At 46.4% G+C, this 15323-nt stretch overlaps 1 protein-coding gene across 15 annotated transcripts in view; it reads left to right on the top strand.

Annotated features, from left to right (window-relative positions):
* Window positions 1-3245, top strand: part of CEP63 (centrosomal protein 63) — a 48807-nt gene extending 45562 nt beyond the window's left edge. For 8 of the 15 annotated variants that reach the window (XM_080672583.1, XM_080672580.1, XM_080672574.1 and 5 more), the window contains 2 exons: window positions 807-1086; window positions 2866-3245. In XM_080672583.1, coding sequence (XP_080528709.1) covers window positions 807-1086; window positions 2866-3024 — 439 coding nt within the window. In that variant the 3' untranslated portion in view covers window positions 3025-3245. The remainder of the gene's footprint in view (window positions 1-806; window positions 1087-2865) is intronic. The other 7 variants (XM_080672584.1, XM_080672575.1, XM_080672586.1 and 4 more) reach the window with 3 other exon arrangements.
* Window positions 3246-15323: the final 12078 nt, after the last annotated feature.

Raw genomic sequence — 15323 nt, 5'->3', positions numbered from 1 at the left:
ACAACATCCTTATTCCCTTGAGCCTTTCATGTTGCCTGCCACCTCCTCAGCCCCACTTGCCCCATAAGTTGGCTTTTTAGAAAAAGCTTGCTTTGTATTTTTGGTTAGTTATAAGCTGTTACCATAAGTCAGCCTTCAATGAAAAACCACCTGGCTTCTGGCCTTTCTACATGGTTTACATATTTTCTTCCCCAAAGCCTTTGCTGACACCTTCATTGCTCTAACCCTCCTTCATCCCAGGTAAGGGTAGGTGCCTTCTTTTTTTTCAATCCTCACCTGAGGATATTTTTATTTTTATTTTTGAGAGAGAGAGAGAGAGAGAGAGAGAGAGAGAGAGAGAGAGAGAGAGAGAAACATCGATGAGAGAGAAAAACATTGATTGGTTGCCTCCTGCACGTGACTTGACTGGGGATCAAACCTGAAACCTAGGTATGTGCCCTGACCAGAAATTAAACCCACCATCTTTTGGTATACGAGATGATGCTCCGACCAACTGAGCCACCCGGCCAAGGCTAGGTGCCCTTCTTATGTGCACAATACCTCCCCTTGTCCTGGCACTAACCCCACTAGGTACTCTGGCAATTTGCTTGCCTTCCTTGCTGTGTTAAGGGCAGGGGCCTGGCAGTGGGGATTGGGCATTTGGAACCTGAGTGAGTGAAAACACCTGGTCTCGGTGGGCTGCTTATTTACAGCCTTGTCTAATTAGCCTTCTCATTTACTTTTTAAGTGAACTGCCTTCAACATTTCTGTTTTAAATGAGAAAAATTGCTCCAACTTTTACTTTTGTTTCCTAATCTGCTATCCAGGCCATCCCATGGCCAGCACAGGCATGATGGAATGAACACTGAGCACTACAAAGCAGGCCTTCATTCTGCACGAGGACAAGCGCCGGATAGGGTAGAGCCCGTGGCCAGGGCCCTCAGCTCTCTGAGCTCTCACCTGAGCCCTTCCAGCTCCTGCAGCTCTGTGCCTTCCAACTTTCTGTACAAAGCTCACTCTTTGCCTTCAGTGCTAGATCCAAATGAAGTCCTTTTTTCTGACACTATCTCTGAGAGTGTAAATGACCGAGAGGCGTCTATGTGTTCGGTATGGAAACTTCCTGATCTTCTTAGTTTATTAAGATTACTTAGATTTTATCTTTTATTTTAAGGGGGAATAGCATGATACGTTTTCATTTTGTTTTGTTTCTTACTGGTTCTCTAAAGTACTAAATACTCTTTATTATTCTCATGTATTTCTGTCTGATGGTTTTGCTTATGAAGACACATTCAGCCATGATTACTTTGCAGAATACATCTTAATTCTGAAATATAACCTAAGTTCTAGATATTAATTTGGTTTTACCCTAATTGGAAATTCCTTTTTTTAGAGAGGGTCATTTTGTATTGGAACTGTTGGTTTAAGGAATACCTCTGGATGGCAGGATAGTCCTCAGACAGACAGTGAAGCAGGAAAAGGGAACTGTTGGAAAGGGCAAGGGAGTAGGCAGGGGTGGAGGAAGGAATTGCATCTGACGTGTCGGAGCCACACAGTGGTGGCCCTGCCGGCAGAGGCTGCCCTCTGACACTGTGCTGGCTCTTGGTTCCCGTGCAAATGCTGGCATCGTTTTTGCCTTCTGTACTGAAGCACTGGCCTCGGGCCACTCATTCCCATCATCGGTTTCAAAATAAATCCCCACTTCACCTCTATGTAATTCTAAAGTCCAAAACAGTCCTGAAACCTAACTTTCTTACCGAGTTTGGCAGCAGAACCTACTTGGCACTAAAACCTGACCTGAATTGATGTGATGTGGTTTTATTTGTCCCATTAGCATTTTACTTCAACAACATCAGTGTGTTTGATTATAGAATGTTACCTCAGACCACTAGGAATACAGTCGGTCTCATTAGTCACAGATTCGGTATTTGTGAATTTGCCTCCTTGCTTAAAATATCCGTAAACCCCAGTCAGTAGTAGAAGTTCTGCCACCTCATTCGTGGACCCGAGCAGAGCTATGACAAATCTGAGTGACCCGACTTGCACATTCCCAGCTGAGGTGGCCATGGCGGCCCTGCCCTCTTGCTTCAGCTCTCCTACAGCGCACCGTAGCAGGAAGCTCGGGCCCAGGGAGCAGGGTTTGAGACCCAGCACTGGCATCCTTAGTGGGCTGGCCTCCAGCAAGTCCCTAACCACTTCTGAACTCATTTTGTAAAATGAAAGTAGACTCTACCAGAATCAGTTGTTTTTAGCATGATAATTCATATGGGATGTGTGTGTGTGTTTCCCCAGGGGCAATGATTCTGTATTCGCTAATTCAATTTCTTGAGGTGACTTTATAGAAAACACCTGCAGCCGATGAGGTTCTACTGCGTCTGGCCTGTGTTTCCTTTCTAAAGTCTGAGGTCTGAACTATCACTGAGCCCAAGAGTGTCAAACAAGGGACACAGAAATTTTGGAGAAGGGAAAAATAATTGGTTTTAACCAGTGTCTAATATTTTTTAGGTAGATATTCTGTTTTATAAAGTGAAAGTAACATATTCAGAGTTCAAAAGTGGGTTTGAATAACAGGCATTAAGTGTATATTTTCTTTTGGGGTAAAGAGGATGTACAAGTGTAAAATGAGACAGTCTTCGGACCAGTAATTAACATCTTGCATAACACTTTACACTTACACAATTTGGGTCAGAACGGAAGAAATCTGTGTTATTTTTTGCAGAACTATTTTTTAGAAATATTCTTGTATTAGGATAAAAACAACAATTTATTAAGAGGAAGAAATATTCTTTTAAAATCACCTCAATATTTCTAGTTAGAAAATATCATGCAGAACATGTCTTAGAAACAGACTATTCCACTTACGTATGTCAAAATCTGCTTCTCCTCTAGTGTACCTCGGCTGTGTCTCCCCTGGGTTCGATAGCTACAAGGTTTTTGGAGGAGGAGGAACTGCGGTCTCATCATATACTCGAGCGTCTAGACGCCCACATTGAGGAACTGAAAAGAGAGAGTGAAAAGACAGTGAGACAGTTCACAACCTTAAAGTAGCTTCTTCAGAAAAACCACAAACTTGGAAATAAAAACAAACACCCAAGAGTTACTGTCATCTGAAGTAGTGGCTCTTTAAACACGGAGATATAAAATCGTAGCGCTGTTGTAAAGAAATCTGAAAGACGATCCTTCTCCAAGGCATTTCCACCACATGGTCTGTTTGAAGAAACTTTCCCAGCAACTAACTTGTAAGAATAAACCACTTTGCTAGACTTGTTTCTCATCTGTGTTTATTATCGTAAAGTGATACTTTCTCTTGCTGACTTAAATGTGACTAGCTATAGGCTAAAATAAAGATTTTATGGTACGTGTTGAAAATCAAGTAACTACAGATACGTTTTTGAGGGAAGTAGGTAGGAGTATGGATTCAGTCACACTGATCTGATTGATGTATTGGTTTTGCTGCTTACTAGCCAGTGGGGCTGGTAATATGCAGGGTTGGGCTGGAGGAATATAGAGGGATTAAAGCACTTTGATGGGAAGGCCTCTTGCTCAGGGCACAGGTATGAGAGAGGTAGAGGGATGGACGGATTGGTTCTAATGAGTGCTGCCCATGGACCATCCCATGGAAATGTCCCATTTCTAAGAGGATCAAGTCGGAGACAAAGATCTCAATGTGCAGCAGGGATTTGAAACCTTGGAGAGTTGATAAGATCCACCTGATAAGATCTACCAAGGAGGGAGTGGAGAGAGTAGCAAAATGCCATGCTTGAGGCCCTGAAGGGTGGCAGCATGTGAGGATCATAGGAAGTAGATGAGCAGAGAGCTAGGATGTGCAGTTAGAGACAAGGTGACCCATAGTATACTTGCCAGCTCAAGGACAGGGCTGTTGTGGTCCCCTGTCCAGTGGTGCTTTCCTGTCAGCATATAAACACCCTGTGAGTGCTCCTTTCTTTAAAACTCCTCATGCCTCTCTGTCTCCTGCTCCACAGAGTTGCTCCTCTTCACCCACATGTCTGCTGTGACTATTGACACCTCCTCACTTCCTCCTCTCTTCTTAACCCTCTCCAGCTCCACTTCCATCCCCACCAGGAAGCTGCTTTCTTGCCCTTGAGGTCACCAGAGCATTATTTCACACAGTTGGCCTCTCCCTCTTCGTCTCCCGGTCTCTATGACCTTACACTCCTGGTTTCCCTCCTACCTCACTGGCCACTCCATCTCATCGTAGTTTTCTGGCTTTTCCTCATCTAGTTCCCCCTCTACCCTGGACCAAGACATGGGTTTTCTCACTCAGCATACTCCCCTAGAATATTCCATTCGAGTCTCGAGCTTTGACTACCATCTACAGGCCAGTGACCCTTAACTTTCAAAACTAATGTGGAACTCTCCGCAGAGCTGCTGTCTTAGACACCTGCTCATGGACTATCTTCACCTGAATGTCGGGTGAGCATCTCTGCATTCTCACAACATTCCATGTCAGGACAGTGTCCTGTTTGCCAGTTGCTAGGAGTTATCCTTAATCCCTGCCTCACTCACACCTCCATATCCAAACCTTTGGGAGGCCCTGTCAGTGCTGCCTCCAAAAATCTCTCTCAGATCAAAACACTGTCTCTTCTCCACAGCCATCACCCTGATCCAGATTAACCTATCTCTCACTTAGATTCTGGCAGGAGCCTTCTAACTGCTATTACTCCTACCCCTGGCCCCAATAATTCATTCTTCTCAGCCTTCAGAGTTATCCATTAGGAATGGAAATGAGCAGTGTCACTGCTGCCTCCCTTGAAAGGCTCCTTACTGCACTCAGGATAAATCTGAATTGCTTGTCACAACCCACAAGGCCCCCATCACCCACCACATCGTCTTTCTTTCCTGCTCCAGCCATGCTGGCCTCCTTGCTGTTTCCTGACCACAGCCAGCTTCACCTGTGAGGGCACCGTGCTTGCTGTTTACCTGGAATCCCTCTCACCTGGCCCGTGATTGGCATTTTCTCTCAGCTCTGCACTCAGGTCCCCTGATTACTGCACCTGAGACCTGCTCCACCCAATTTCTCCAGCTCATTCCCTGAGTTATTTCCTTCTTGTGCTCACCACTCTCTGAAATATTTTTATTTGGTTTCTGTTTTTATCGTTTATTTCTACCTTAGGATTAGGCTCCTTGAGGACAAGAACTTTGTCTCATTTGTAGTAGGGTCCCCATTCCCCAGCACCAGCCCAGCACTTGGGCAGAGCTCAGATGATTTGAATCAGCAGGTAAATGTCCTTTCTGAGATGCACTACATTTTCCCTTCGTGCCTCTGCACGTGCTGTGGGTCAGTGTCCTCTCTCCACGCACTTTGACGTGTCTCTGTTACCTTGCTTCGAAAAGCTTTCCCACACCCCTGCCCAGGCCCAGGAAGACTCTCTCCTCATTTCTCATGTGTGGGCTGCTCTTTGAATTTCGCCTCTCCCACTTAATAGAACCTCCCTAAAAGCAGGGGCCAGGTCCTGCCCAGATCCTCAGTTCGCTGCCTAAGACACAATTAGTACTAAGCAAGTACTGGATGGATGAAAATCACTACCCTCCTGGGCTTTCTTGTTCTAACCTATAAAATGGGATCATTACCTCTTGGGGTTGGGAGGGTTTACTGAAAATATAGTTCTAGCCCGACAAGTGTGGCTTAGCCATTGAGCATCGACCCATGAGCCAGGAGGTCAGGGTTCGATTCCTGGTCAGGGCACATGCCCAGGTTGCAGGCTCAATCTCTAGTAGGGAGCGTTCAGGAGGCAGCAGATCGATGATTCTCATAATTGATGTTTCTATCTCTCCTCCCTTCCTCTCTGAAATCAATAAAAACATTAATATATATAGTTCTGACTGGGCTTTGCAGACTCAAAAAATACTATACCCATGTGGGTTGCTATGAGGGGATTTCTGAGTTTCAGACTGTCCCAAACATCTGCTTAAACTACGCAGGGTCCAATCCCTGCTTCTGAAATTGTCTTAGGACACGTTGACGAGGAGACAGTGACAGACTCTCATCATTGGAAATACCTAAGGCATCCTGAGGTCCGATGTACTTCCTTTAAAGTACCCTGGTTTGTTTAAAGTTGAAGCAGTTAACTGGTTGTCTAAATTTGGCAGAGCATTTGGCTGTAATCTCTCAGCTTCACTTTTCAGAAAGAGGATGCCAAATATTAAAATACGTCAAAACAAAATTTGAGTTCGTTTCTTAATACACATTTTAGAAAGCCTCTCAGTGATAGGTACCCAATGAGAAGAGAAGATGGGGAGCTGCAGTCTACTTTTGGTGTTTACAGGTAATGTTTTGTTGGGTGAGTTATGCAGCTTGGCCTGGACGCCTCCTGAAGTTTTGTCTGGATTTCTGTGCTGATTTGGCCAAAGAGGACAAAGTTGGGTTCCCGTTGGGGGATGGACACCAGCTTTGCATGGAGTCTCATTTAATCTCAAGTGTAGGATGCAGTGGATGCCATTGTCCCCAGGTGGCAGGTCCTAATGCCCAGGCTCGTTCTAGCAGAGCCTAAGGATAGAGTGTTGACTGCAGGCAGAGGACCCAGTTCCTAACCCTAGCTCTGCCATTTACTCGCTTTGTGACCTTGGGTAAATTAACCTCTCCATGCCTCAGTTTTCTCATCTGTAAAGTGGGGGGAAATAAAAAATCATACCCAACTCACAGGGTTTTTGTGAATATTAAATTAACATGTGGAAAGCTGTTAGATCAGTGCCTGGCCTGATAAGTGCTATGGAAGTATCTTGTTGGATAGAAAAAATACAACCAACACTCTGTGTTTCTGTTATGTCTACTTAGAAAAATCCTACCTTCCCTCTTATACGCAAACACACAACACCTGGTAAATTATGGGCGAGGATTATCTGCTTGCAAAACACCCTGAGTCTAGTACCTCAAAGTTTCAGGTGAGAAAAAGAACTATAAAGTAAGCTCTGTCACTGAGAACATATATCAAGCAAACAGTTGTCATGAATTGCATTCAAGCACAGAATGGCAAGGCTAGAAGAAGAAATGCGTTGACTTGTTCTAGAAGCAGTTTGAGACAGAAATAGAAAAATGCATCCAATAGGAACAAAGGGTGGATTCAGGCCAAAGGGGAAACAAGGGCCGTAAATGTTGATCCACAGGCGAGCATCTAGTCCCGTCCAGCTGCTAGAGGCAGGCAGAAAAACGGCCTCCGAGCTTCTTGAGAGCAAAAGCAAACCATTATGACTTAAAAGCATTATGACGCCACCAGATGAAAGCAGAATGTGGGCTCAGGAGAAGCATTTTCCTGCGTGTGTGCTGCATTGGGCTGGGTGTGTGAGCACAGTGTTTCCATAACTGCTAGTAACCGGATGTGGGGCGCGGCTACAGCATTTATACAGGTTCAAGCCTCGGAGTAATGAGAGGGCACAGTCCTCTCATGGCCACGTTCAAGTCCCAGCTTGGAGGGCAGAGCCCTCCCAGCACAATTATAGCCAACAGCTGTGGTTGTAAGCTTGAACCTATGGTCCCAACACGTGGCCCCACGTGCCTGAGTGATGTGGGCTTGACAGAGTTCAGGTGCATGTAACTGGATCGAAACCTATGAGAATGTTGTAAACATCTTGACCACGCCCTTACTTTGCCTCTTGGAATCTGGCAATAAAATAAAGACACGGCTTGTGGGCGCGGTCGCTGTCTCTCAGAGAAGCAGCGTCCCACCGAGACCCAGCTTTCATTCTCTTGTCTGTCTTTTCTGAGCCTTTCAGCCACCCCCACTCAGGTGCACCCTTGGCCGTGCTGGCGCGGCACAACCGGAGGGTGTGTACAGCTGCCTTACGGTTGCTTCAGTACAGGCTGATGGCATAGACTGAGGTGCAGTTTGGAGGAAGCCGTCCTGAGAGGGTCCTGAAGCTCTCGTGTTCTGGCTTGATCAAGTGGGGCATTTAGAAGAATGGTAGGCTGCAATCTTTTGAAAAGGCCATTTCTCCACAGTGCAATTTTGATACTTCAAATAACACAGTTCACTCTCACCCTCCCCCCCACCATGGGAAGCTAGAATTTGGAAATTTTATGTTGTCCATTACGGCCACATTCAAATGATTTGACAATCTGATCGGAAGAAGTTTATACTCCTCTTAATGAAAAGAAAGAACCTAATCAAGGCGATGCTCGAGTGGTGTTAGGCCCAGGGACTTCCTTATATTAAATGCAATGTATAAATCTGCATATGTGTATTTCTCTGAGGGAGAGCGTCTACAGTTTTCATCAGACTCCAAGATATCTGTGAGCCAAAACAAGATTAAGAACCACAACTTTAGGGACTGGAACTCTCCCAGAATGATGTTTTGGAGAGAGATGAGATTGCAGGAGCCCAGCCAAGCCCATTGAGGCTGAGTTTTAAAGTGAACAGTCATTAAAAGGTGAAGGAATGATCAGTAAGTGCACAGGGTGTCCTGTTGCCATTATGAAAATGTTCAAAAATCAATTGTGACGGTTGCCTAACTCTGATAGTAACACAACTAAAAACTATTCAATTGTACACTTCTAATGGGTGAATTACTAGTATATGGTATGTGAATTATAACTTAAGCTCTTACCAAAGAAAGATTCTGATAGGTAGCAATAACTACAAATCCAAGCTTATATTCAGAAATCATCACAGCACACGCAGCACATGCTGTTCTAACATTTCATATTTTCCACTCTCAGCTCACACTCCGGAGTGACGGTGGCAGCCATCTTTGGGGAGTAGCAATTAAGCTCTATCTGAATAAGGGCTGTGGGTGGGGGCTTCTGCACCCTGAGATCATGTAGGGAGGGGCTTTGCCAGGGCCCACACTCTGCAAGGCGCCTCTCCCTCTAATAGAGCAGGGTCTTGGGCTGCCTGTGAAGGGAGCAGTTTCCAGGATTACGGAGGGTTCTGGCAGCCAAGCCCCTAATAACCAGCCAGGGCAAGCTTCTGGGCTAACCATATTGTACATAGAGGCTGCAGGAATGCTCAGCACCAACCTCAGTGGTGAGACGTGGACTGTTTATAGAACGTTTGAGAGAGGCTTATAGACCACTGATGGGAAATGTGGTGCGATGGGGGCTGTGCCCTAAGACTGCTTGGCAAGTCCCCCAACATCGCCACAGGCATGGCTGGGCAAAAGAGAAAGAGAAGCCAGGCGCGTGACATGAGCCCACTCTCGTCTTCAGCTGTGGAAAATGGATCAGCGGCAACACTAGTTTGCCCAGAGCTTTCACAGAACAGCCATCTCTTAGGAGGCACCCAGTGTGGGTGAGCTCACTGCCCGTTCTCAGCACTGTCCTGATGCCCATGGCACGGGCTTGGGGAAGCAATGGGGCCTCTGGGTGGGCTGTCTCTTGGATTTGTCTTATCTCTGATGAATAGCATGAACTAAAACCAGTCCCTGGACCACCCTGCAATCTAGGAGATGTGTCTCAGATCCTCAGCCTAATATTAAATGCTACAAACAAGGCATGAGTGTCTTTACCAGTTAATCTCTCAGCCATGATTGAGCATAGTCTTTGCTGCCAGCAGGAGCATGGACTGCAAATGTGCAGGTCCCCATGTATCCCCGTAGTGAGCAGTGGCTGGGGCAGGAGTCCAGGGACTTCTCTAGGGACATCCCTCCTGGTAGAGAGGCCCCTCAGCCCAGCATAGCACCCTGGCAGCAGCCTGTTCATATGGGAAAAGGATGGGGAAAGTTCTAGATCGCTGGTAGGTTCCACCTGCCACCTTTGACATGGGCTAACATTTGTAGACAAAGATCTCTTTATTTGGCTCCAAAAAGGTTTCACACTAACACATTTTTTAATAACACCAAGCAATTCCAGTATCTTCTCAGGCTAAGTCATTCCTTAAATCCACATTTCTCAAACTGTCCTCCAGAGATCCGAAATTTTTCAACATGTTATTAAGTGTTCCTTAGAAATATGCCAAAGCAGAATGAGAAAGGCTATGCATCATAGCCCCAGGGCCCAGGACCAAGTTGGAGCTGGGAGAGCTGCCTCTCTTCCTCCCACAGGCCAGATCCCTCCATCCCTCTCCCTGCTGGCCTCCCAGATTACTTTCCAAGTCCCTGGGAGCTGGTGGCCTGAACTCTAAGTTCAAAACTTAGAGTTTTGAACCTTCCGTGGGCCAGTGACTTCTTTGACAGTGGTGGAGCCTATGGATCCCTGAGAATAATGATTAAGTGCATAACATAATATTAAAAAGAAAACCAATTATATCAGAATTCAGTTATCAAAACCGAAGAAAAACAAATTTGTGATATAATACGTGCCTCTGTTAATTCATTAAATAACATGACCAAGCAGTAGGTCTATCCCCTCCTATGCTTTGAAGCAAGGATGCATGAAAATAATATTTTGAGGTGTCTGCCACACTGTAATGAAATATGAAAAGATCTGATTTCCATGGGAAGAAAGCCCCAGGTCTGCCAGCACTGCTGTGGCTCATGGCCTAGAATCCTAATGGAATAAAAGCTCAAGTTCAGGGAGAGCTATTGAGAATAAGGATGCCAGTGTTTCCTATCCAAATTCACCGAGTCCTAAAATCTGTCTTTGGACCCGTAGTAGGGAGGCTGTGGACTCCAGGTGAAGAGGCCTTGAGCTTCCTTGTGCTTTACCTCCTGTCTGGTCAGCCTGGTTGTCTGCGAACATTCACTTGTGTAGAGGGGGCAGTACTTGTGCTTAGTGTCACCTGTCACACTAAGAACGTAGTCTTTAAATGGATGGGACCACAAACCGACTTACACACATTCGTGGCACACCTTTGGGCATCTTGGAGAACTGGGGTTGTACATTAGCCAAGTCAGAGCATTCCACCTGGGTTACTGGGGAGCCCTGGGGTCTTAGAAGCCCTTCACATTTGGGGCGGCCAGGCCAAGCCCAGGATGGCCAGAGCTTCTGGCTTGGGGCTCCTTGGAGGAAAGCCAGGTATGACTAAGCAACCCATAGTCTCTGTACATTACAAACCCAATGAATGACACAAGGCATCTTGGGCTTGCTGCATGGGACTAAGGGGAAGCTGGACCACGTGTCCATCTCCTTTGACACTGGACAATGGGTGGGGGCCCCTGGCATATTGGAGGAGCTGGTGCTCTGTGCACTCAAGGGGAAGTTTGCAGTGCCAGTGCAGCTGCCTGGGGACAGTGAGGAAGGGACAGATGGAGGGTGGTTGGTGTAGGAAGGACAGGTGGAGTTCCTGTGGGTGCAACTCTAGATAGCATGTCCAACTCTGTCACAAAATCACCCAATGGTCTGAATCTTTCTGGAATCTCAACTCATGTATTTTGGACCCTTGGCCTAAAGATAATACCACAAACAAGGCCAAAAGTATTATATCCAGCCGGGGTCATTTAATCGTAGCTGTCTGCTGGCATGCCCTGCTGCCTCTCACCCCAAGCCAGCTGCAGGGTGACTGCTCCAATAAGAAATCCGTGTTTTGCATTATTTAACACTAGATCTGAAAATGTTTGATTGGATTTAAAATCTGTCCATAATACTACCAGAAACTTCCACAGTAAATTTGTTAGTGTATGAAGAGGAACTTCAATTAGGGTCTTTAAATACAATTGGTATTGATGTAATTTTCAAATTAATGTTGTAATGAAACTTATCACTACTTAGCAAAGTTTCTCATCACAGCAAACTAGGAAGAATTTAAAGACACTGTTAATTAAAAACATCGTGATCAGAAATGGTGTGTAACAATTTCAAGCATAAATCCTGATATAAAAAGTTAAGGTCACGAAAGAAAGCTCAGAGTTTTCATTAAAGCTTCTTGAAAAGATAATATTGGAAGTTTCATATAAATCCAGTGTCTTTCCTAATACTTGCATTTTATTTTTATCATCGTAATTAAATACTGCAGAGAGAATGTAATGAAATTTGTTCCATATGGACACCCTTAAATCCTCTTTCGGTTTTCCCCAGAGGGTTGTGTAAATACTATTGTCTGTGCTTTTCAGGGGAGGTCCTCTCAAATATTCAGCCATGAGGTGAGAGGACCTCGTGGCGAGGACCTGGTAAGTTGTAGGCCAGCCCTTCCACCTCTTCCTTTCTGCCTCAGCTAAAATATTTCTGCAGTTAAAACCTATTTTGATTAACGGTTAAACATATGTGGGTTACTCAGATGACAATTCATCCATTTATTAATTCATTCATCAAATGTTTAATCAAGCAAACCCCTGATCTTAGAAGACTGAGCTCCTGCTAATTCCCTGAAGATGCCACACAGACCCCAGCTCCCTTCACGCTCCCAGAATCTCTGACAAGTGCATACGGTGAACACACCTGCGCTTTTAGCAATTTGCATTACCGATGCTTACAGTCAGCTCAGTGCCAGGGCGATGGGGCCCAGTGGAATGAGTCTGAGAGCGAAGAGGAAGGCCTCAAAGCTGTCTAGCCACTCAGCAGCTGTCTGCCCTTGGGCAGTTCTTCCTATGCGAAAAGCGGACTCTGATCCTCCCTCAGCAAGGCTGCTACCCACCCCGTGAGGCACTGGATGGGGAAGAGAATCAAAAAGCTGTAGATGAGCCTCGGAGGTAGCACCAGGCATGGAAGAGGGCAGCTGTGGGAAAGCACCCACTCAGGGTCAGCAGCTGACCTGGCCTCGGGGTCTGGGAGCCGATCAGAGGGTAGGAAGGGGTCACCTGGATAGTCAAGTCAGTCTGTCCAAAGGTGGCCTGCAGCTTGGTTTTGTTTGGAGGTTTGCACAGGCTTCCTGGGAGATGCTGGCCAGTCAGATTTTAATGTGATTTCCTGATCAGCACTGATTAACCATTTGTTCGCCATAAGCGTCTATAGACGCAAGTGGCAGACCTTTTCTAATTAAATTCAAAACATCGCGGCAGTTATAACTGGTTAACTTTTCTTTTTTTTAAACATTGTGCAGGCTGAACAGCAAAGTTTGCAACCTCTGGCCACACCAGTGTTGGGATAATAAAGATGGGCCCATTACCACAGGCAAGGTCCCCAGGAAAAGGTGTGGGGAGGGCGGCGGGAGGAGAGGCCACTTGCCTTGCCTGCAGGGTTCCCAGGGACACCGATGCCACCAAAGCTGGCCATGCACCACGTGTGCGCTCCATCCTCCAGGGAGGAAGGGCTCATTTTGCAAAGAGTTTGACTTCTAGGAAGAGCGAAACCCATAAAACTTCTGGAAGAAAACAGGAGACAATTGTTGTGAGCCGGGGTTAGGCAAAGATTCTTTTTTTAAATAGTGTCGTGGATCAATTCTTTTCTCTTGAGTTTAAGAAATGCCAACACCTCATCATATATGCTTCAAAGCTTACATAGAATAAAAGGTTTTTGAAAACTGCTTTGTGGCCCCTTCTAATGCCATACCCTTCCTTCTGTCTCCAGGAGCAAGCTCTCCTGGTGACAGTGCTGACACTTCACAGCCATATTTTTGTGTATGTTGTACACCTGCGCCAAGAATACATAGCATGGTTTCATGCATCGTAACTGTGTTTATATACACTAGAAACAATTAGATAACAAGCTTGAAATTGATACCATTTACCACATCATAAATACACACCTGATAATACCTAGAAGTATATCTAATAAAAGATATACAAGATCCCACAGAAATCCGCTGCACATCACTGAGAGAAAGTAAGAATTGGCTCCCTCATTCTCCGAGGTGGGAGACGGGAAAGGGAGAATGGGGTTGGAACGGCATCAGATGTCCACACACTGTCTGACGCACCAGTATTCATACTGTGGACATCATTATGACCATGGAAATATCAGGATGTAGTGGACTACAATTAATGTGACTTTTTTGTATAACTCTTCCACTATGGAGTTAGCATTTGTTTTGTTCTCTGCATACCTTTCTCCAAATAGTCCCCCAAACTCCTTACTGTCACTCAATAGAGTCACCTGCATCAGGTGCCCAATTTATGGGTCCCCTTTTATTGTCTCCTAAGGCAGGCTTCCGGGGCGGGTCTGCCCTGCTCCTTTCTAGACGGTTTTGGTCCTTCCTGCTGGCTGCACAGCCAGACACACCCCTGCTGCCCTCCTAGGTTCCCTTTGTCTCTCATTTGGGTAGGATTCCCCAGTCCCAAGCGGACTCTGTTCTTGGTTTACACCCTCATTGGGTAGCACTCTCTGCCAGTGAAAGGGCTCATGGGAAGCTCCAATGCCTTTTATGTCCTAGTCTTGAACATCACACACCCTCCTTTCTGCCACATTCTGTTTGTTAGTAGGGAATCACTAAATACAGCTCCCACTTTAGGTAGATGGGAATTGTGAAGGGGGGGCGCTATCAAAGAATTTGTGGGCGTAACGTTAAAGCCCCACAGATGTCATCTGTAACCAGAAAGGACCTAGGGGGTCCTGGTTCTTTCACTGGAGTCCTGCTCACAGTACCTGTGGGTCTTTGCTTGGGTTGCTCAGAGAGGTCTCTTCTAGTCTTTGCTTGGAGAGAATAAGCCAGGTGGCCAGGTTTGGGGTGTTAAGGTGGATAAAGGCTTGGGGGTGGTCTCACCACTCAGTATGCAAATTGTACCTATTTTTAAACTCTTATCTTCCTTCACGTGGTTTCAGATGTTGGCTTGCAGGCTTTCTTGAGTGGGAGGTTTTCCTCTCTCTGGGACCCCTTCCCTATATCGAAGTTACAGCTGTTCTACCGGCTCCCAGACCCCAGACTAGAGCTGGCCTTTGTACCGATGGCTCAGGGCTTCCTGCGGCGTGGTCCTAGACTCTAATAGGTAAGATCATGAGCCAGTGGGCACATTGGCTCATTGGACCAATTTAAGGCCATTACATATGAGGGAAGGGCCTTTTGAACAAAGGTGTCCAATAATGTAACAGCGGCTCCAGGAGTGGTGAGCTCCTGGTCTCTGGGAGGGTTCCAGGAGAGGCAGAGTGGCTGGTGTTGGAACCCGGGTTTCTTCTTTTAGAGCCTGAACGCAGTGACATCCGTGATTCCATGAGGGGCCCGGGCCTTTGGATTCTTCAGGGAACAGTATCATCCTCACAGTGCGGTGACCACTGTGGTGTGGTGGGGATGACAGCCAACCAGCCCTCCCTGAGCACCTGCTGTGCGCTGGGGACTGTTCTGTTCCCTGGGTGGGTGTTAGCTCATTCCATCCCCACAAGAAACTTACATGGTCAGGCCCTGAGTATCATCCCTTTAGCTGCCAAGGAAGCTAAGACAGGCGGTGGCAGAGTTGGGGTAGCATTCTTCACGGTGTTCCATCCTGCTGTGTCCCCCCGGGGTCTGAGCCCAGCCCCCCAGCCTCAGGACGGCCAGAGCTCTGTGAGGAGGTCTCCAGCTAGCTGCGGGGCTTCCCCAGTCCAATCCATGCTTGGAGAAGGAAAGAGAGCCTTCGATCCCACAGTAGTGGCTCCTGACTGCACAGGA

Source organism: Plecotus auritus (genome assembly GCF_963455305.1).
Source record: "Plecotus auritus genome assembly, chromosome: 6".
Lineage (NCBI taxonomy): Eukaryota > Metazoa > Chordata > Mammalia > Chiroptera > Vespertilionidae > Plecotus > Plecotus auritus.
This window is presented reverse-complemented; position numbering and strand designations above follow the sequence as displayed.